The sequence below is a fragment of the Toxotes jaculatrix genome, chromosome 15 (genome assembly GCF_017976425.1).
Source record: "Toxotes jaculatrix isolate fToxJac2 chromosome 15, fToxJac2.pri, whole genome shotgun sequence".
In the NCBI taxonomy this organism is placed as follows: Eukaryota; Metazoa; Chordata; class Actinopteri; family Toxotidae; genus Toxotes; species Toxotes jaculatrix.
The window spans coordinates 13,513,579-13,537,426 of record NC_054408.1 but is presented as its reverse complement, the minus strand read 5'-3'; the positions used below and the strand labels follow the sequence as shown (position 1 = coordinate 13,537,426).

The following is a 23,848-nucleotide window of genomic DNA, read 5'->3' as shown; positions in this document are numbered from 1 at the left end:
GTTTCTATTCTCAAGTTTTATATCTTCAATTTGAAAACTACTGTGCTAAAATTGCATTAGTGTCTGTTTATGAAAAAGTTGTGTGTGATACTTGCAGTATCAACTGAAATCTTTAATGGGGCTCACCCTGTGATAAGTCACACCTTTCCTGCTGAAACTGTAGCTTTTAAACGTGTGTGCAATACTCTGGTATCTCACAGAAAACACTCGTGGGTTTATAAAACTTAACAAGTGTATTATTTTGGGAAAAGCCTTTTGCATACAGAGTCTTATTGCAAAAAATAAAGCACAAGTCAAAAACCACAATCTCAGAAAAGCATTTTTTTCCACTCCAAGAGACAGACAAATTTCAGTACATTTAGAATTTACAAGAAGCAGTTTCAGTGTTTCTGAATACTGAAAGTAAGTTGTAGATAGTCTGAAAATACTTTTGGAAATGAGAACAGGTAAGTAGTACCCACATCCTGTTTTGAACAGAGCAGCCAGCCATCCACACGATGTAGAACTTTGTACGTTTTTGTTTCAAGCAACTGAACATGACGGAAGTGTTGCTTAAATGTTTCTCTTATTGAAATAAAAGGAGTCATTCTCATGTTTTTTTTTAAGTCAGAATAGTTTCCTTTTAAAATTCAAGGTGCAACGTGAGTACAGCTACTGCATTTCAAACTGTTCTGATTAATGCTTTTCACACTGTGATTGTGGCATGGGAAAAAAAATCCTTTTTTTTTTCAAGTCAGTAGGATATATAATTTCATCTTTTATGATTTACAATCTGATGTATACATTCACTCACACACTTGTTCAAAGGAGAACATTTTACATTTTCATAATGCTTTTTGTGCCATCAGTCTAAGACAAACCGTGAGCCACGCTCACTTTCAAGGCTTAGGCCCCTCTTGAGTCGACTTTGACACTGACAAATGCCAAGTGCCACAATGTCCGTCTTCTCTGTGTCTCCATCAAAGCAAACAGCTATTATTATTTTTAAATGGTTGACCCAACCTTTTAAGCATGTGCAGCTCATTACAGAGTCTCAGAGCATGAAAAACCTTGTTAACCCTTAGTATCAATTAGAGACAAGGAGCATGTGAACAACAAGTCACTGAGCGTTTGTTCCCATCTCCTCCTCTTCAACTGATCGTTGGAGTCCGGGAATTAACTTGAGGATGTGTTTGCGAACACTGGCTCGTCTGGTTTTCCTGGGCAAGGTACCGAACAAGGAGGAGATCCTTGTTTCCTCCCACGAAGGAGAGAGGGAGCCGCTGCTGCCGGCAAAACTGGAGCTGCTGGAGCGGCTGAGGGGTTGGTGATGATAGCTTGAGGTCGATGAAAACCTGCCGGAGCGGTCCTGCGAGGGAAAATCTTTGGAGAAGAAGCAGTTGTCGTCTGTGGTGCTAGCTGCACTGCAGGGGCTGGGAGAGCACACATCCCCAAACACACTGGCCTGGTCACTGTCATCTGTCATCACACTCCTGTAACTACTGTCACTGGAAAACCGCCGGCCGCGGCAGACTGTGGGGGAGCTGAAAGAAGAGTCCATGGAGAGGTGGTAGCTGCTGTCTCTCAGGTTACCTGAAAACAGTTAGCAAAAGTCCCAGTTGGTCAAAGCCCTAGCTGCCAAGAAGTTTGAAACAGGAAGTCCGTCAGCAGCATCTACTGTAAGTTCATTTCTCAGGGGGAACTCCTTCATCTAATACAATTATCTGGAGTTTACACTTCAATTCACATAATTCACATCATTAACAGTGTGACTTCAGAGCGACAGTGGCTGTGAGAAAGGAAGTGCTGTGGTCTGACAGCTGAGCAAACACTCACCTCGCATTAGACGTGTTTCCTGTAATGTCAGCGCTTGCAGCTCCACCAATTTCTCACGTAGTGATTGCTGTATGGGCGAAAACCAAAACACCATGCTTACACTTTCAGTAGATTTTTTTTTTTTTTAGCTGATGCATTCAGAACATTTACTATAAATTCAGTATCTCATTCTGAAAGGTATGCAGGTTCATACAGTTGTGCTGTATTAGGTCAACCTGTAATTAACTGCAGCGTTGCAGCTTTGCTCACTGGCTGTGTAATACAACCACAGAGTTACAGTGTGTGAACAACAAACATGGGCAGGGTTGAAGAGACACACCTTAAGCAGGTTCATCCTCTTCTCCAGTTCTATCTGCTTCACTACGTTACCGCATACGGTCTCCATCCTGGAATCACAAAATACGCCACAACATTACACACCTTTTCACTACAAAACGCTGTTACAATGCATTTGTTGTTGTTGTTTTTTTCCTTGTCCTCGTGGTGCTTTATTGTACCAGAATTTTAGGAAGTTACCACGGCTGTCACTCACTTTAGGGTGTTGGTTGATTTTCTTATCAGATCAAGTATGTGCTGATGAGAGGATCCTTCAATGCTGACCCCATTGATTGTGACAATAACGTCTCCTACAGTAAACGAGAATTCAAAGAAAGGAAGTCATTTATTACCAGAAGACAAGATTGCTTTGCATTGTGGATGTGCATCAATATACTTGTGTGTGCATATGTGTGTGTAAGTAGGTTGTTTATATGTGTGTCAAGAGATACATCTGCCAATCTATTTGTTCCAGAAAGCTACACTGTGGTTTGACAGTTTTGTGCAGTGCCTATAGGGTAGGGTGGATGTGGGTGGTTCACCTGCGGTCAGACCAGCACTCTCAGCAGTGCTGTCCTCCTGCACTTTGCACACAAAAGTGCACATCTCCACTGCAGAGCTGTTCACCTGCTGCAGGCCATAGGTCTGCAACAGAAAACACTTTTGTCACAAAAGCTGCCAAAACAATACAAAAAAAAAAAAAAAAAAAAAAAAAAAAAAGCTTAAACAGAGCTTTTAAACATAGAGTGAACATTAAAATTGTTCTAAAATTAGATCTTAAAAGTATGCACTTCATCTTAATGTTATAAGGCTTACCTGAATTTCAAAACCAAACGTTTCATTGTCTTGTTTCTCCAGGACGATTGTGGTCCTGTGCACAAAATAAAAACCAAACAAAACACATAAATGTTATAGGAACTTTTCTCTATATACATTATTCCATTAATAAAAAAATGTATTGCAAAGAAAATACAAATGCAATATATTGCTTTTACATATAGTGAAACCAAAGGAGCAACATTCTACTACGTAATAATCTGCACATCAGGTTTGACAGATTTACCTTTGTGGGTCAGCGTAATCAACCAGTGCGTTGCAGTGGGTTTGTTTGGGCTGCAAAAGGAGAAATGCAAAGTTCCTCTTTAAAACAATATAATGGATTTAAGTCTTAAAATTTTCAGGAAACTACTGAGATTAATATAAGAACATGTTGATCCTATGGTGTTACATAACTCAAAAGATTAAAATTGTTCAAAGGCTTTTGGCCAGTTGCAGGGAGCTTCTGTATTTTTTGCTGCACAGCTTGAGATAAATCAATGAACTGCTTCTCATAATGATTTTTCTTTTATGACTGTTTTATGACATTTGACTTAAATTGCAGAAGTTTAAGTTTTTACACATATATATTTATATTTATATATTACACTTGAGTTATTGTCTCACCTTGCACACCCTGGGCAGAGAGCTTGTGTTCTGCCTGTGTCGATCATTGATCCCCCTCAGAGAACGCCGGGACCACAGAGAACTTTTCTTCCTGGGATTATTATCCAGAATGTTATTCTCTTGGCTGCCCTGGCGTTGAAGTCCATTGAAATTCATGGTGGACTGCATGGTAGAGTAGTCCTCAAAGCACCATCATGTCCTGCTGCAGCAGCTCTTCAGTGACTGTGTGGCCCTGCCCTGCTGTGCAGCCACAAGCAAAATGTGTCAAAGCGGAAATCCACATCATGTGATGGTTGTGGTGGACCTGCATCTGCAGATCACAGCCTCACGTAGACGCTTTCCTGTTCACCTCTTTTAACTCTTTTTGTTCTCTTTCTTGAGAATGGCTGGTCTGACGTTTTGAAAAGAAGGAAGGAGAATGCTTAAGCTGTTTTTTTTGTGTGTGTGTATAATTCCCCTTCAAACAGTCCCTTTCCTTTTTGCCGTCTTTGCAATTCGATTTATGGTCTGTCAGAAATCAGCAATGCATAAGAAACTGCCACCTCATGCCCTCAAAAGCACCTGCTTCCAGCCTGTCTTACTCTCAGTTTCTAAATGGGCTAAGCTTCAGTCTGAGCCTGAGTCCTGTGTTCTGCCAAGCAGGGAGACTTGTCTTGTGAAGTCAGACAAAAGGCTGATTTAGCTCGGGGGCTGGTGTCACGCTCCCCACACAGACAGCATGGGTCATTGGGCCGAAGGCATCAGACATGGTCAGATCAAAAGAAAAATCACACACTCACAGGCCAGCAGTCAGGGAGACAATGGCTGATGGGTCAAAGAAAACTGAAGCACAGTGCACAAACCTTCTCCCACTGACACACCCGTGCCTTCAAAAGGTACACTGTAGAACCTACAGGAAAAAAACAGCATCTTTCCACCATGCACAAAAGCCACATTTCTCTGCTGATTTGAAAAAAAGCCTCAGTACTGTACACATACATTCAGTTGAAAGGCTCCCTAACAAGCAGATTGCATCACAGCAATCCCCTCCGTCCCACTGACCCTCAGCGGCGCCATTGGCCAAATGACCACGGGACTCGATTTCACAGGACATTACAAACCTCCATCCACATTTTAGTTACTTTATGTGCAGAACAGTCTTAGTTATGTTCACTTCAATGATAGCAGCCCGTGCACTCTGAGGGAGGATGACAACAGAAAAAGCATTTGGATGTATTCTCATCATTGCTTTTGTAGTATGTGAAACAGAATGTGCACCTACGTGACTAAACTGGTTGAAAAAAAACCACAATAATTCTGTCAATTTTTGGTAACCAGACCCGTTGCTTAATGTCATTACTATGGAAAGGTTTTTCAAGAGAGTGAATTTAACTTCCTGCAAGGGAAACTGTGTGACCTTCTCTTAGGTGACAGGCAGAGTAGTGAAATCTGTTACATCAACTCTCGGCACATTCTTAAGGGAATGACTCATCTGTGTAGTGCTGATGGCCTCTGTGTTTCAGTCCTATTTCCTTTGTCTAACGGACAAATCATGATATAAAAAGCGTACCCAAAAAAAGCGGCGGCACAAAAAGCGCAGATGAGTCATGTCAGTTAAGGTAAAAGTGGGGAAGATAAGAAGGACCTGTTTCACATAAGCTGCTCGGGGAAGTTCTGTCCTACGTGCAGAAATCTGCACCGCACTGCACTGATTGACCCACTAATCTTGTTAATTTCTATACAGAATAAATAGCGCAAGAAGGAGGCAAAATGCAGTGGCATGAAATCTACATCTGAGCAGCAACACAGAACAGTTCCACATAAATCAAATATGTGAATCTAACTGAGTGGAGGCTTTAAAAAACAAAAGTAGGTCTTGTTATATGAAAGCAGTGTCACATTTATTCATATTTAGCTATGTTATATACAATATATATAAAAAAAGACACCAGTAAGAAATTGCACAGGGTATTCACTCCTCTTTGGAATGAAGTCTTTTATACGCTTAGCTATCAGTTCTTCTCTGTGTCACCTGTCTGATTCTTGAAGAAGCAGATATGACACAATGGACAACACATAAGCTTGGCTCAGCACAGATTCAACATAAGATAAAAACTAATCAACATTACAGGTATTTTCAGTGGGCAGAGGCAGAGCTAGACACTTTAATACTGCATTTTTTTTACATTTCTTATTCTTCGCAAGTCGAATAATTCCATGACTGAAGTTAACTAATCATTTCACAGAAAGAAAGAAAGAAAAAAACAAAAAACCTTGCACATGAACTGATATTCGCCAAGACAGCAAAAGGCTACTGTACATAGCTTATTTTCAAGAGGCAATACAGCTGATGCTAACCCTAACAGTATCATCCAGTAATTCTGATACCTTCATCACAGGAAAATACTTACATATTGTAATGTGTGTCAACACTGATACTAAACAGCTATATGGAAGCATGTAAATCGCCTTAGCAACTAAAAAAATAAATGAACCTTAACTAAGGACGCAGAGCTAGACATGAATTTAAAGCCATGGTGTAAGCATGGAACTTTTTTTTTTATCCACAGCACCGGTTTCACAGTTTCACAAACACTACAGTGATTAATCAAATTCACATCTTTAAATATGAAAGATCAATTCACATGATATGAAACGCACACAGACACATGCACACACAGGCACGCCTGCACACGTGAGTGCATATGAGCACACATGGTGCGCAGATTTACCCCTCTGCACTTTCCCTAAGCCTGTTATGACAAGGCTTTGCAGGCCACGTCTGACAGTAGCATTAGTGATCCTAATATGCACCCATTACCCAAACTATGCTCTCCAAGTGAAATGTCTTAAACTGATCTACTGCCAGTGCTAATGCACACTATTAACACAGCATTATATTGCACTACATTTGCTAATTACATAAGCATCTTTGTCTTTTTCTGTGCATTGTCATTATTTTCCTGATGATTTTATCTTTATAAATGGATCTTGTTGTTGGTGTTATGGTTGTTATGTGGTACTATAGGAAACTTGCTGTAAAACTGAGTCTGGCTCATAAAATTATTAAAATTACCTTGTTTAAAAAACTACAAACAACACCTTGAGCCAGTGTTAACAATCTTGAAATTAAGTTTGTTGTCTGAATTTCTGAACTGTGAATGGGGTTGTTTAAATTTGAATTAATGTTTTCAATGTGGATAAATATATCTGAGAAAACAAAACATACATTTTCACACTCATGAATGAGCTTTTGTTTATCAAAAAAAAAACAACTCGCATTCGGCTGTCAGAGAGCAGCTCTTTTCATCAACTGAAAGCTTTAAATGTGCAAAATTTATAGTAGGAGTTCCTCGCATTACATCTCTGTATATTAAGAACAATACTTAATGTGCTTTTAGTGCTATGTTGTCCCATCACACAGTTAAAATGACTAGTCCGTGAAAAACAAGGGTTTAGCCTGGGGAGTGGCACCAGAAAAGATCAGGTTGTTATGTAAATCAAAACTTTTCACTGAGACCATTTAAAGACAGTCCGAGACTCAACTCCAGTGTGTCAGACTCATCTTTCATTAGTTTAAGATGTACTCACTGAACCTCAGCTATACTCTCTCCATCTAGTGTCCATCTTGTGACATCCTAGAGGCATCTGAGTTCATCTTCTGGGGAATATGAATGTCTGCACCAAAAGGTCATCCAGTAGTTGTGGAGGTTCTTGGACCAACAGACTGACTGACTACTGGACTGTCATTGTCATCTACAGAGCCAAGATGAATTTCTAACAATCAATAATCAGAACTAGATCATGGTTAAAAGAAAAACACTTGGATATGTTTAGCTAAATATAGCTAAATATCTTCCACTTGTAAATCCGTTTATGCACAACAGTACTTGAATGCGTGCCATTTAAAACCAGTCAGAACTGGTTAGGGTTTTTTTTTTTAATCCAGTATCCTTTGTGATTGTCAGTTAGCAAACTACCTACCCAGCAACACTGTGTTTGCTACGAGATATGGCACAAAAACATCACAATGTGCAACTTCAAGCTTTGGGCACTTAAATGTGTGAGGTAGCAAAAATAATATGTACATACATTAAACATATTCTTATTTCATATGGCTCTTCCTACCAAATGCTTAGCTGTTTGGTTCAAATTGGTTGATTAGGTGTCTGTGTGCAAAGCAGACACAAACACCTCCTACAATACTTTGGCACCAACAACGACCTGATGAAGCTCTCCGAGGGCGAACAGTGTGGTTGTGTCCTGAAGAGGGCAGCCTCAGGCAGTTGGACAGGACAGTTTCTCCCTGTTTGCTCCCACTTCCTCTTGTTGCACCAGTGCCAGCACTGGTGCTGATCTGCAGGACAGCAAATGGAACTATTCCTTGACATCCTTGATGACAGACAGCTGAGACACTGTCTTCTTGACCCGGAGAGCAGTGAGTCGAGCAGCAGAGTTAGCGTACCAGCACTCTCTCATCAGTTTGCCCATCACACGCATAGCCTGCAGTGTCAACAAGGAGAGAGTGCCATTAACATAAAAGCCAAAGCACCACTTCATACAGACAAAAGGCTAAAGCGTTGGCTTCTTAGCTTGAATAACATCAGCTCAGTTATACTCTAAAAACTTAAATAGCTACTCATTTTTTTTGGTGAAACATTTTTACACTTGAAAATATTAAGTAAATTTAAAAGATGTGTAATCATATAAATTGACCTTTAAGAATTGAGTAAACATATATTGGTCTGAATAACTACATTTGATTGCAAGTAAAATTCAGTAGAAATGATTGAAATTATGTCTATGTAACTGAAAAAGAAGCTACATTTTAACCAAACAAATGTGCTATATTTACTAAATGTTTTAACTTATTTTAATTCATAATGTACTTTATAAAAAATGTATTTATAAAAAATATATGTTTACTAATCTTTTTCACTTGAATTAGCCCAATACTTAACTTAAAAACTACAAATAAAAAGCCACTGGACACACATTAAGTCTTTAGTTTTATTTGTAAAATATGACCAATATACACATAAGTCAACCCCTGACTGGGTGGAACCCAACTGTAGAAATTAAATAGTGATACAAAAGTGAACATTCTGGTGTGGATCACAAAGAATAGGAGAATAATCATAATAATAATATTTTTAAAACTGTAAGAGGAAGTGTTCCTTATAATCACATTATAGCAGCACACAGGTAATTTTTCAGTTTCTGAACCTTCCAGGATCCAGCTCCAGCAGTCACCTCTGGAATACCTCAAAACTGTATTTGAAATTCTTGTGGTACTTGAGATCTAGGGCATAGGTTAGCCCCAACAGACAGCAGCAAGCTCTGCCAAGATGTCCAAGACCACTGAGGACAGCGATGCCCTCAATAACAATCCCAATCTCAGTAGGTTCATTGACTGATGCATCTGGGTTCCACAGCAGGTAGATCTTAATCAGTTCTTCTGCCAACTCCTGTTGTACAATGACTGGTGCATCAGCAGTACTCTGCAGACACAGAAAACTGATTAGGACTCACTCTCAGCCTGCATTATACAAGACAGAGACACAAAGTTTATGATCTTGCCAAAATGTCGCGCTAGTTTCTCTCTCCGCGCCATGATAGCTTAAAAATAGCATGGCGGCGACAGTATTCCCTCTTTCCTCTAACTGTGAAAAACTCGATAAATCATTACATTTACTTCGCCTGGCCCTGTTTCCACCGCGGACTCCGTCTGTCGTCCGCTGTGTGTGTGTGTGTGTGTGTACGAGACAGACGCCGCTCTCCGCTCCCTCAAACTTGAGAGGCCACCCATGCTAGCACAACCACGGATATCAGCGAAACGTAAAAGAAAACTCTCTGCATATTACCCGTTTGACCAGCTGAATGGTCAAACTGTCTGCTCCTCATTGGTTGGAACAAAAACCTGCAGCTACACGACCCTTTGTGGAACAGTTTGGACACCCCTGGCTTAAACGTTTAACCAATATGAAAACAACTGCCTTTGTTTCGCGAGTGAAGCTAACATTACACCGCGCTACTTTCTCTGGTCGCGCTAGCTTCTCTCTCCGCGCCATGATAGCTTAAGGAACAACAGCGCTGCGACACTATTTTGAAACTTACAGCGTATATATTTGTTTCAGTACAACATATGGTCTGTGTTTCACGTTAATAAACTTTTCTCAGCTGGGTTACAGACTTACCAGTACTTTGAAGAATCCTTTACAACGGCTCTTGCCAAGATGTCTCCTGCTCGGTCGTTCTCGTTGCGCGCGACAGGTGTCAACGTCACGACGTTCAGCGCGAAACTTACTCAATATCTTCAGTTATTGTTACGGACAAACAATACAGATTTGGATTCAGTGAACAGTATAGTTCTGAAAACCAATGAGAGTAATTGCTTCATTCTCAAATTTTGTTGTGAAAATAAATGCAATCTGTTAGTCAAATGCTCAATTATGTTTATGAAATAAACATAAATAATTCTTGTAAATCTAACATGATACAAAACTGTTAGATTTTTAGGCTTTTATTTTGGTGTTTCCAACCCAAACAATCACTTAAGCCATATTTAGTGAATTTATTAAAGAGTTGTGGTTTTTTTATGTTTGTGATATTTACAAAGCCACTGAAAAAGTATTGTTAATGATCAAACAAAAGTGATTTAACTGCTTTGGAATAACAGCCCAATAATGAATAATGCAATATGCCAGAATAACAGAAACTGTCAGGGTGAGTGGGTGTGGCTAAGAAATGGAATGGAAATTTCTGGTTTGACCTGGACTAACCATGTAGTTCATTTATTTATAACCACAGACTGCCGTTTGTTACTGACTGTTATCAGATCAGTACTAAGTCTAGACCAATAGAAGCATTATTATTCTAAAATTTTCTGAAACCACCTATGTGATGCACAGTTACAGCATCATGACTGTTTCTTTGGCTTTCATGGTCTTAAAGTATCACACTGTGCAGCAGAGCTGATGATACAGTTTTCAGTCACCATTGCTAAAAAGTACTGAATCATTCAGTAAAAATGATGATGCAGCGCAGTCATTCAGGTTCTTTCATACATGGCAGTGAACACCTCTACTACAAAAAGATCGCCTGTGTTGTAATAAATCAGAATCACTTGGGTTGTTCATTTTGTTTTGTGTGTCTTACATGATGATGGATCAGACAGATTTTCCCATCTCACCTCACAGCTCTGCCACTGGTTGGGAATGCTGGGTCTGAGTTTCTGATCACACACCACCTTCCTCATGTCTTCGATGGAGGGATCTGAAGGCACCAGGTCATAGTAAGGCAGCTGGAAATCTTCATGAAGTCCTGTAGAAGGAACAAAAATGGCGATTTTGTTTATTATCTTGCTTTTTTTCACACATAAGACTGATGATGTACCAAGTACAAAAAATGAAAGGACATAAACTACCATTAATTAGTGTGTGCAGGGGTCAAACTGACATAGCACATAACAAGTGACTGTTGCATCAGTGGTATCACATATGCACTATTAGTGGAGTTTTCCTGATGATTATCCATTAAATATTTATATGAATATCAATAAACAAGCAGGAGTGTACTGCATGTTTGTGTGGCATTTGAGGTACCCCTAACAGAGCATCTTCGGGCCAGTTCCCAGAACACCAGGCCTAGCGAGTAGATATCCGCCTGCTTGAATGACTCAAAGCTGTTCATATTGATTGTCTCATCCAGGATTTCTGGAGCCATGTACCTGCAGAGGACAAAATGATTAAGGTCTAATGTAATAAAAAGCCCAGCACCTCTTGGATTTCCTTAATCGATTTGAGTGCGCGGGTTTGTTGTAAATCTTTGTCCCATGTTCTCTGAATTTGGAACTGAGGGACACATTATTATCATCAAAGTACGGAGCAGATACAAAAAAATAAAACAAGCTAAATTTAACAAATGTAATGTTCTTGCAGACTGCAGAGATTCTTTTCTGGGAATTAGTTTTAATTCAAAACATGTTGACTTCAGAGAAAGTCAGAGGCTTACTAATATGTAAACTCAAACCTAGGACATCAAATAAACTGGACCAGGCTTGAAGTCACTTCAGTTCGATTTCACGCTTCCTTTTTGTGTGTGTTAATTGTGTGTATATCCAACCTCTTGGTTCCCACTCTGTGGTTGGACGGTATGTCTATGGTGTTGGTGTTGGAGTCGTGTTTCACGGCCAAACCCAAATCTGCGATGACTGCTGTACCGTTCTTCTTCACAAGGACATTTTTAGACTTCAGGTCTCTGTGAGCAATGGCAGGCTTCCCTTGAATCAAGAAGGTAACAAATAAGGCTGTAACCCCAAAAATAAACAGCTTTATGTTAAGACAGATATTTCAGATCTTTCTGAGACTTTTGTAGATTTATGGAGCAATAAAACGTCTACACCGATGTTATGTCGCATAACGTCATCTAATCATAACATCTCAGCCATCAGTCAAAATGAATATAAATGCTGAATTTTTATACGTTTTACTGTGCAGTTAACACTCGTGTCAAACCGATTCCTCAATTGTTGGTCAACTGACAGAAAATCTATCACCAAATTCGAAATATTTGCTGATTGCACTTCTCTGGAGTGAGGAATTGTTAACTTTTCTCTGGTTTATCTTATGGTAAAGTGAAAAATTGATTATCTTCAGGTTTTGGATTGTTGGTCAAGAAAACCAAGCTATTAAAAGAAGTCACCCTGGGATCTGGGACATGATATGTTTAACTGTTTTTGACTTCATTTAGATTTAATGGGAAATCAATTAACCAAAAAAGTAATTTAAAGATTATCAATTAATAAATGACAGTGTAATTTATCAACTGAAAAACTACTGTTTTCAGGATACAAAGACAGACGATGAGTATGAATCTGGGTTATGATAATTCTTCTATGTCCAGTGGGATTTTAGGATAGGGTGGTTTTACTGCACACACAAGTGTTTTAATCCTCTGAATTCCCTGAGATGAGGTCATTGTCCTAGGATTCATGGTCTTAAGTACAGCCTTACCCTGTGTGCCAATGATTTCCATGTGGAGATGGGCCAGTCCGCTGGCTATTGACAAAGCCAGGATGATCATGCCTTCCATGGAAACTGTGTACCTGTTCAGGTAGTCATACAGGGAGCCATGCTCATGGTACTCTGAGACCAACCAGAGCTGAGTCCATGAGCCATTATCTGCAGCAGACAGCAAAAAAAAACAGTTACAGGACAGATGTGTAGTCGATTAAGTGAGGTTAGTGCATCTTAACCCATCAAGATATTACAGCTATAGAGCTCATTATACATCCAAAGGTTGAAATACCTTTGTTGTCAGCAGCAATGAATCCCAGGATGTTCTCATGTCTGAGCATGATCGTCTGATAAATCTCTGCTTCCCGGAACCAGGACCTCTCGTCCCTGGAGGAGAAGATCTTCACCGCCACGTCCTCTCCTCGCCACTTGCCACGCCACACCTCACCAAATCGACCCTTCCCAATGATCTCCTGCAGGATAATGGTCCGAGCTATGGTTCTCTGGACCAGCAGTGGCAGACCTGCAAGATGCAAAGTAAATTATTCCACCAGCAAGACTATGAGCAGCAGAGAAGATGTTGTTGCTTCAGAAGATCACAACTGGAAGGAATGCTAGAATTCTATAAATAAAAAGGGGGGTTTTAATATTCATATGTAATCACTACATTTTACTTGCTTCATCAACTCAGAATAAATCAAACAGCAAATGATCAGAGCCCATGCCCTCATATCCATTAAGACGGCTGGCAGTATTTCTCTCACCTGATCCAGAGCCCGAGGTGCTCATGTCATAGATCAGATCTTTGAGACATTTGTCAGGTGACATGAGCATCTGGTCATCCAGAGGCTCTTCCGGGTCTTGCTTGTGGGCTCGGCTGTAGGCACAGTGGTGGCCCTGCACAAGGAACACACCAAGAAGGATCCCCACACACAGCAGGCAGGACGGCACCAGGATCACCACAGTGAGCTGCAGCCTGCTCCAGCCGGGTTCTTCCAAAGGCCTCTCTGATTACACATATGCAACATGACATTGTAAATCCATCAGATTCAATATTGTTAGCTTACTGTTCCCTGAAATTCAATTCTGAAGATAAAGACTGGAGAGGGAATTTGCAATTATGTTTTTTTGTCACTGAGCTCCATATGACTGTTGCACCCTCTGGTGGTCATTGTTGATTATGGTATTATGTGTGTTGCGCACAAAGGAGTGTGGATGGAAATCCTCCTCTCAAGTGAACAATATATTATTATTGGTGTTTTACTACGGCTGAAATATGCAGAGAGCTGTGTCTGGTGTACTGTACTGTATAACCTTAACACAGGCTCAACAAACTTTAAGACACAGCCAGTTGGCAGTCTTAAAATGTAGAGACATGGAAATTGTACATTTGGCAGATGCAAAGTTATGTCTGCCAAAAACTGTGGCAGACATAAATTTTCTTCTTCCGGAGTGCCAGAAATTTTAATCACTGCCCATAAATGTCATTAATCAAAAGTGATAAAGAGATACGCAGGTATTGTGCCAGTAAACTGTTCTCCAAAAATTCAAAATCAAAATATTTGTTTTTCTTGCCTCTTCATTTAAAATAGATGACATGCACTGATCAAAAGCAGGTGCACTGTGAGACGTTGTAATAGACTGTGGGTTTGGCAAAACAATGTAACCTGGCATTTCTGTCCATGACCTTCATTCTGTCTGTGGGTGGACAGAGGAGATCTTGACACAAACAAAAATAGCAGAGCTGGTGGGCACTGTGATAATATGAGATTTACAGATATGCTGACAAAAGGGTTCACAGTGAACATTGTTATAGCACTGTACCATAGCACTACAATTAAATGATAGGCTAATACGAATAAGAATTTTGCACTAAAAAGACAAACTTTGGAAGGTACCCTCAGACTGCTGTAACCTCATATTAACTTCAGGAAGGATTGCAGGAACTAATAACTCTTTCAACATACACATGGGCACGTGTGTATTGTAATAATACAAACTTGAAGAAAAAATAATAATAAAGTGGTTCCATGTTTCTTCAGCCTTTTCATCTTCTCAAATCCCCAAAGCATGAAATGTCCTCACCAGGAGAGCCGCAAACATGCAACATCTGCAGATGGCCCAATGTGAAAAGCAACATGTCCTGAACTAAACCACAGTTTCCTAAGACATCTTTAGCCTTTTACCTAAATACATATCCTGCTATGTGTCCAACAAGCTCAGCAGATATGGTGCAAAACAAGACTTTACTCTCCTCTGGCCCAGTGGCAAAAGACCTTCTAGAAACTGTAACTGCTTTTTTGTTTTGTTTTGGGGTGTTTTTTTTTTACTCTTATATTTTGCATGGGATGGAGAGGTAATCTCAGAAGTCATTTCTACCTTTAAACTGTTCGTTTGACACAAGTGGTAAATTGGAAATAACAGGGACTAAGGAAGACAGACGCTATCCTTGTTAAAGTACAACAAAAAATCACTAACCACGACCACTACTGTTCAGGCCCACAGAGAAGTCACAGCACTGACGAACATGAGGTTTTCATGTATGAAAAATAAATAACAGTAGTAGCAGAGCAGTGGAACAGATTGATTATAGTGTCCTCATTCACAGTCAACACCATCACAGCCTCAGGCTGTTGCCCTGACCCATCTCATCAACAGTCTGTTGCGCTTCTCACTTTAAATCTCCTGTACAACCTCCACATTTTATTAAAGCAACCATTCTCTGACAACTCTGTCTAACTTCAGTTATTTTAGATGAATAAATCAATGGAGGAAAAAACACTTATTTTTCTTAGTTAAAAAAGTTAAAAATGGACTAAAGTTTATTTCACACTATGACCAAGAGTAAATATGGTCAAATATTTAAAATTGTAGGAAGATGTCTAAGGGGTACAGAGTTATAAGAAAACCAGTGTGTATATGATTTCAGTGATTTTCAGTAACTTTTGGTGGTGTCTTGTCTGTGGTCTATGTTGCACTAAGGAGGGCAGCATTTTGCTCCCATGTATGTTGAGTGTGTACTACAAAAGCAGCAATAAATAACTTGAGACAAGCATCTGTTTTATGCAATTATTCTATTAACTGAGGAAATAACCAGCAGATTAATAGATAATATAAATTTCTTAGTGCAATTTTAAAGTCAGTCAGAAAATAGGCAAATAAACAGAAAAAACATCTTTGCAAGTACTGAGATAAATATTAATGTAATATAATGTTTTATAGGTTCACACACTGTTTCATGTGATATGACTGTCACGCTGTCAAATGGATTCACTGTTTAAACCAGGCCAGTCAGAAGCCTCTCAATGCTGGCCACTATAATGCTCTTACAAAGTGAAGCTTCATTTAAAGCTTCACTAATCAATACTTTCACGTGAACCGTTTTCAAATGGCTCTGTATAAAGTGGAAAGGCTCTGCAGCTCTCCTCAGCTATAAGAACTGTTTAAACATCTTTAAGCTCTTTTTTTTCTTTTTCTTTTACAGCCCACAACTCGACTGATTTGGTTTATTCTCATCAACCACATTCATTTATCTCTTTACCCTACTTTCCAGCAAACATCAGACAGAAAGTTAGCAGCTAGCTGGTGAACATGGTGGAGCATTTTGCAGAGAATGAGATTATTTTCTTATGAGTTAGTGGGGACCAAAGCAGAGCTACAAATTTGTCTTTCCATCATGTGGACAGAAACATGAATACTCTACATGAATGCTAATGTAAATCATATCAACTTCTATCCTGTTCATTTAAAAAAATAGATTACATTCTTGATATATGATCTGATTTACATGAGCCTATCAAGGCTCAGTTTACAGTTCACAGTTTGCCATGAAGTCGTCAAACTAGATATACAAATAAATTAAACATAAAAAAAAAAAAAAAAACATAACACATTAACACATCAAAACTTCCATGAACCACCACGGGAAAAGGTGACCCTGACCTCCCTGCATTTTCCACTGAGTTGTCTATCCACAGGTGTAAAGTAATCCCCCTCTGCTTTAAGGCCAACTTCCACCCAGCAGACCCATGAGAGGCTTTTAACTTGCAGTAAGACTACATGGCTGACAAGTATTTATTTATAAATCAGAGGAGGGAGGGGGAGGATCACTAACCGCCGTCCCATAGCCTCTGCCAGATTGTGTTATGTCACAGGATCTAGTAGGATCAGCATCCACCTCGTCTAGCCAGGGCAGAACGAGTGGGAAATCCCACACGGATTGGGCTGGTGCTGCCGTCGACTGAATGCAGTAACTACTGAGCAGTGTGACATTAACTGACTGTTTGAACAAAATGAATCAATTTCCAACGAGGAAAAGAAACAAGATCATCAGTTCAGAAGCACAGCAATTTATTAAACCCATGTTGTATTGAAATAAAATAATAATAAAGATAAATATTGTCTGTACCTGGGTGTAGGTGCAGAGTCTCATTGTTGCAGAAGTCAGTGAAGCAGCAGTTCCTTTTGGAGACATTACGGGAGCTGTAGCAGAAGACCTGGCCCTTCATCTCGGAGGGCGTCAGGCAGGACTTCACCGACTCCTCCTTCCCATCAATCAGCATCACAGAGTTCCAGCAGGCACCGTCTGCGGCCGTTTCACAGGTGTGGTTGGCGCACAGCTGGCACACACACTTCAGACCTGTAACACATTGGAATCATTCAAGATGGTTAGATGACGGTGAGATGCTCCTGTTATGTAAGGAAGTCTGTGCTCTTAAATGGCTGGCGGTGGAGGAACCGATGTAATGCCTCTTACTTTAACACCCTGATAATCTTGTGTTCTACTTGAGCTGCTGTCATGCTTTGTTTGATAACACTGTGAGTGATTGATGAGAGGCTGTGCTGCCTGCTCACTGGAAAATCCTGGAAATAACTGTGTGAAATTTGTGCGTTATTTAATGGAACCATTTTTTAGGTAGCTCCAGTTTTTAACCCACGATAGATAACCATAATAACACAAGTAAAGGTCTCCACAGAATTCACAAATAAATCACATTATGTAGTTGTTAAAAATAAAACATCCAGATAAATTTAATAAATTTTAGTTAAATTTTTTGACCCCTTTACGCCTGGAAGTGGAGCAATCTGAGCATGTATACTGCACAAGTGTTACAATAGTCTTCCCAAGAAAAAAAAATCCAAGTCTTGGCAGATACAAACAGACATTAAACTATACATTGCACAACTGGAAGAAACATTAGGAAACCTTCTCAAAGTTCACGCTATGATCACAAGTGACTTCCAGTTTTGTAATTTGAGAAATTTGATTTTCATGGTCCAATGTTTCAAATGAGCCCTAAAGATGCCTATTCCTTGAGAGCTGCTAAAGAAATCAGTGAGAAGGACAGGCTGCTTAGGTCATATGGCTTACATGAAAGATACGGCTGTGTGTCATCCACATGGCAAATTAAAACAAAGCTAACTGTATAAAAAGAGAACCGAATGGTGTCAAGGATTGATCCCTGGGGCGCACCGCAGTGTTTGTTTGTTTTTTTCTATAGGACAAATATGAAAAGAAACATTTGAAGGTTGTCTGTCTTTGAAATACCATGCAGTGTTGCAGTTTATCAGCAGTGATAGACTGATACTTACAAAGAAAAGGTTAGCATTGTTCTGTTTTTCTTAAAGTAAAATCCCATGAAAGAAATAACTGAACCAACAATGTGTTAGTCCGTCTAAATACCATTCGACTTCCCTTCCCTGTTCATTTATTGTTTACAATGAAGCACTGAAGGAATGCAATTTTGTTCAGCTTTACACTGATTATTATTTAAGGAAAGGATGATAATAAATTCTGCCCTGACTTCGTGGTATTCTGTCCTATGTTGCTCATAAAAGAATAAATAGTGCATTTTGGGGGACTGTGACAATTTTCAGCAGCTGATTAACACACATTTGCTGCACCAGTGAGTATTTACTGCACTAAGATGGTGATGGTGTGGGAGTCAAAATAAAACAGTACTGCCCATGTTCATTGTAATGAAGAAGCATGTCTCCCAGTGTAGTGTAATGTGGTGTACTATGTATTTTAGCAGGATGACTATCATTTTGAGGTCTTTTACATGGGATTTATTAACAATTAGTAAAATATATTTTATTATTATTATTATTATTATTTCAATATATTACATATTCTTTTTTAAAGAGTTCTGTCAAGCTCCTCCAGGGGTAAAGCAGACCTCTTGGCAAAATCTGGCGGCAACAAAAAGAGATTAGGACTTCAGTTCAGGGAAAACCTGACTGGAATAAGACAAAAATCTTTTTCTTTTACAGCATACCTAGGAGTTGCCTGGCAACACCTTTCTCAAGGACAATGATTATCAAATAAAGTTTGAATATAATGTAGCTCTGTAACTGAGGAATAAGAAGGTTGGTATTTTTCTAAGAAGATTAATGACTGAGTATTGGTGTTTGTGTTAATCATTTCTTTAATCATGTATGGTGGCAGGGAAGTACTATATTGAAGTTTTTCTGCACACTCAAATCAGCATAATAACATACTGAAAAAAAGAAAAAAAAACTCAAAAAAGACAGCAAAAAGAAAAACATTTTTACAACATATTACACAAAGGTCAATTAATTAAATAGAAAAACAAATTAAATGAAATTAACAGAATATTTTTGTGTGTTTTCTGCTCCTTGTCTTGCCTGTCAATAACACCAGTCATGTGGGGTCTACTGTGATGTTTTCCCCAATCAGACACCTTGAATAGAAAAATCTTTGTGTGACAAATCCAGCCTTGGCATCCATCTGCAGTGTTAGCATGAAAGGGGAAGCCTTTGGCCTCAGTGGGAGTGACATAAATTTGTGTTTGTAGACCCTCCAATGCCACCTTCTGATGCTTCCTTTGAAGAATTATGAGTATTGCTGAAAACAGATCTTGACATTCCTTGGATGGGACTAGAGCCTTACTTGAAGAACCTCACACAGTCTAAAATGACGCTATAACAAAACTGGGCAATTGTTGCCCCTCAGTAGAATTTCCCACCTTATAATCACACACGCCCTTCATCTTCACAGCTGCATTCCCCACTCTCTCTGCCTCAGTATTTCGTGGCACACAGCAGGTAATCGGCCTGAGGTGCCCCTTTACATGCAACTTGACACTTATAGTGAATCCAAAAGTTCTTTATCTCTATAGTTTCACATAGAGAATGAGGCACAACAAACCGTGTGAGGAGAACCAGAAGTCAATGAAAGTTAAGCGAATACACTGAAGGTCTCACAAATCAACAATAGTGTTCAACAACATAGAAAAACATTTGTGGAATTGGAGGTTTGAGGTGCAATAAATACAATCAGCTTCAAAATTCCTGCTTCTGTAGCTGTTTGTGCTTTGAGGTGTTAGGAACTTGCTTTTGTGCACTGCAGACACAATCATGTAGATGGTGCAGTTATCCTGAGCACCTTGTTGTTTTAAAGCATTTTGCACACTTCAACACATGCTGGAATGTGTTCACATGTTTCCTATCATACTCCAAGAACTCCTAACAGGTTTGGATATCACATACCTCTGCACCTCCTTTTAATCCCGGTCCTGCAAATGATATGAGTCATTTCCTAAAGGAACAAAGTTGATTAATTAACTGACGTCAGTGTGTGACATCTGGTAATTTAATTGGACCAAACTGACTGAAAAAGAGTATCAAGACAGGATAGTCAACCCCTGAGGCAGGCGGATTCCTAGACCTATACCTTCCTAGAGAAATTTTTGACAGGAGCAGAAAAGGAGCAGAGTTTGCCCAGTACTGCACAACTCCCCATTTCCCCCATCCCTACGCTTTTTTGCATTTTTCCAATGCAAAGTAGTAGAAATAGTAGTAATAGTAGTAGTAGAAATAACAACTGTACTTTTGTCCTTGTATGGATAAACTATTCTTAACAACCTATTAAATAATTGGTAAGATGCAGTACCAATTTAGAGACGTATAGTGCTGAGAAGCTTGTATGCTTGCAAAACCATTTAACAACAGGGGTCTTCAATATGAGCAATATGAGAGATAAAATGCCGTCTGGTATTCATTTACCTGCATTATACAACCTGAAATGAGGGCATCTCAGAGGAAAACCGCTGTGCTGATTACCTGAATCTTAGTGTTCAATTATATTAAACAAAATAAAGCGTCTAATACATGCACTTCCATTATTGCTGTGTATAAAACAAGAAATGTCTGCTGGCAGACAGAGCCTGCCAAACTTTTGTCTCCTCTAAAATTGACCCAACTGCCTGCTTGCCCGATTGAAAATATGCTAAAGGGGCTCCTTGCAGTCAGAGAGGTATATGTTTCACTTTTTTCAAGGTAGTGTAAATGTGTCATTCAAACCATTAGCAGCTAAAAGCGAAGGGACAAGGTCAGTGCACTGCATCTGTTGCTGTCTTTAACAGACAGTTTCTGTCTTTAACAGACAAAGTTTGGGTCACACGCCTACAGTATTTATCAGGACACACTCCAGAACGAACCAGGTGAACATCAGAAGTAGGCGCAGGGTGTTGACATTGTTCCTGGTATACGTCTTCTATTCCAGCTGCTTGTTGTTTGACTCTATAGGTATATGGGGCGTTTTGCCAGCAGCCACTGAACTTCATTTACAATGTATTTTATCACATCTAATCCTAAAATCTAACGAGAATGGAGCATGATTTGCAACTAATGATCATTTTCACCATTAATGGTTTGGTCAGTAAAGGTGAAACTTCCAAAAGCCCAATGTGATATCTTCAAATTGCTTGTTTTGTCCAGACCAGGAGTTTAAACCCCAAAGATTTTCAGTTTATTGTCATATATGACAAGGAAAAGCTGCAAATCTTCACATTAGAGAGGCTCAAGCCAGAGGAGAGTCTCCTGACAAATGGCTGAAATAAGTTATCAGTCAGCAAAATAGCTGCAGATTTATTTTTGGTTAACTGACTAATCAACTAATTGTGTCAGCTCTGGTATGAATTTAGTCCAGCAAATTGGATTTTTTTTTTTTCATTAAACAAACAACTTTAATCCTCAACACACAAACAGGGGAAAGTCTACAGAGTAGACCATTCAGTTCTCAAGAAAATTTGTAAATGTAAGTGAAAATGAAAGCAACCCTGCTGTTACTGAAACTACTACATTTTAAATTTTGCCAAAATACAATGACACTATAATCTCACCATGATCTTACAGCATGAATACTGACTCTGAAATGTCAAATGGCAGCAAGGATTAAAACTGACAATATTCTACATTTGTTTTTCCTTTTTTCCACTTAAAACAGGCATTTTCTGCATATAATTGTTCTTTGAATTATTTGACAGGAAAAGAAAATAATCCTCATGAAAAATGAACCACTTTTTAGAATCCTTTTGGTGGTGCTTTGTGATTCCTTGGTATAAAATAAAGTGTCCTTCAAAATTAAAGAAACTTAATTCAACGTGTTTGCTGACAGAAACCATCTTTCTTAAACAGCTTTGCTGAATAGAAAAAAAAACGTCAGGTGATTAAACTTATCCTGGTTAGCGAAGACTATACGGTAGGTAGTTTAATAACTAACACAAAACCTTAACACAATGTAATTTACTAAATGAAAGCGTGTGATTAAGCAAATGCAAACTGAGTGAGTGGGATCTGTCGGCCACTGTACCTGCAGTCATCTGGGCGACAGACAGGAAGATCAACGCCGCTTGAAAGCTCTGCTTCCTGGGACAAGTCATGGCAAGCGCCGCATCTGCTCCCTCTCCAACGCTACTCTACAGAAAACACTACCATCCGTGGGCCACGCACACAAGCCGTCCACAAAAAAAACAGCCTCTCACGGTGAATGAGCGGGGAGGAAACTGTAAAACGCAATGAGAGGTTTGCTCCGCCTCTGCTGACTAGAATTTAAGAGGATTAGCGCTGCAGACCTCTGATAAAGACATGTGAATGAGAGCCAGAGAGAAAGTGTGTGCTGCACATCCATTTAACTGCTGCAGGTCCACAGAAAACACCACCTCCTGTCCGCTCATTGAATATGGAAATGACCCCTGTACACTCAGGTGTCAGTTCTCACTCATTTACCGGATTCAAATTAGCCAGATTACACTGAATAGGTAAATGTTATCCCGAGTTTTTTTTTTTTTTAAGGACACTGAATATTACAAAACAAAACTACAGACAACAATGCAACTGAACTCCGCACTTAGCTCAGCAGACACATACACACACTGTCCCAGTGGGAACATGAATATTACAGTAACTGCTTTAGGGAAATTAACTCACTCTATGGGATGGTATTAATAGTCAGATTTACCTGTGTGAGGATCATTATTATAGGCTAACTAATACTCCTATCCTGAAATACCACCTGCCCCCAGATTTTGTTTGTTGGTTAAAGTGTGATAATTTGACTAAACAGAAATATATTTATGAATATGCACCACCTGAGCCCAAAATAAACCAAAAATAATGAAGGTCTTAAATCTAGATTTTGACACAGGGCCCCTGTGCGAGACAGGACCACGAGATTGGGTAATAACGCAGGACCCACCTGCAAGTTCTCTAACAAATTTGCACTTAATTCAATTACCAAAGACCAATTAATAACTTTTTGTCTCCTGAGGGACTGGTAGTTCTTTGCTTTTCCTGTTTGGTAATCCAGCCCTAAGCAGCCTATCTTGCACCCATGTGGCGACTGTAATTCCTCTCCCTGGATGTGAGCAGTGCTCAGCTCAGGAAAAAAATGGGAGAAATCAGGTTAGACAATGTACCACTGCTAACATTCCTCCCCAGCAAAGAGTGAACACTCTCAGGCAGTGAATACTGAATGAGTGTGCTGTACATTCACCTGTGTGGGCAAAAGCTCAACTCACCTGTATGCAAGAAGTTATTCACAGCTGCCATATGTGACTAAGTCGTGTTTCCGCTGCCCAGGCTCCATAGCAACAACAGGTGCCAGTGTCACCAGGGAGAGGGAAGGAGTGAACTGAGCTTAATCCCAAAGTCTACACAAGCAAAAAAAAAAAAAAAAAACACAACCTTAAATTTTCTGTGCATTCACAGCCAAGTAGGGCAGTGTTCTGTACAAACGACACAGCCATGAAAACAGGGATAACTTCTGAATCCAGAAACTCTGCTGTTATTGGTTCAACAAACATTATTAATACTGTAACTTTTGCTATTGTACCACATGTGATAAGTACAATTGTGGTGCAATAGCCATCTTCATCCAGATACAATCAAACAATGGATATCAGGCCACAGAACCAACACAGAAAAGAAAAAAGAAAGTAATAAAAAAAACACGTGTACAGACACAGTGAATAGAA

At 39.5% G+C, this 23,848-nt stretch overlaps 2 protein-coding genes across 2 annotated transcripts; both read right to left on the bottom strand.

Annotated features, from left to right (window-relative positions):
- Positions 1 to 306: 306 nt before the first annotated feature.
- LOC121194916 (cytohesin 1 interacting protein) lies at positions 307 to 3,821 on the bottom strand. The gene is made up of 8 exons (XM_041058064.1): positions 3,574 to 3,821; positions 3,194 to 3,243; positions 2,947 to 3,001; positions 2,673 to 2,775; positions 2,348 to 2,441; positions 2,135 to 2,201; positions 1,816 to 1,882; positions 307 to 1,572 (listed from the first exon to the last, which is right to left on the bottom strand). Exons 1-8 carry the CDS (start codon positions 3,739 to 3,741, stop codon positions 1,100 to 1,102), a joined length of 1,077 nt encoding a protein of 358 aa, XP_040913998.1. The 5' UTR covers positions 3,742 to 3,821; the 3' UTR covers positions 307 to 1,099.
- A 3,011-nt stretch (positions 3,822 to 6,832) lies between these two features.
- On the bottom strand, positions 6,833 to 22,316 carry LOC121194741 (activin receptor type-1C). The gene is made up of 9 exons (XM_041057749.1): positions 22,186 to 22,316; positions 16,978 to 17,208; positions 13,334 to 13,576; positions 12,862 to 13,092; positions 12,567 to 12,734; positions 11,677 to 11,833; positions 11,157 to 11,281; positions 10,745 to 10,875; positions 6,833 to 8,055 (listed from the first exon to the last, which is right to left on the bottom strand). Exons 1-9 carry the CDS (start codon positions 22,253 to 22,255, stop codon positions 7,930 to 7,932), a joined length of 1,482 nt encoding a protein of 493 aa, XP_040913683.1. The 5' UTR covers positions 22,256 to 22,316; the 3' UTR covers positions 6,833 to 7,929.
- Between the last annotated feature and the right edge of the window lie 1,532 nt (positions 22,317 to 23,848).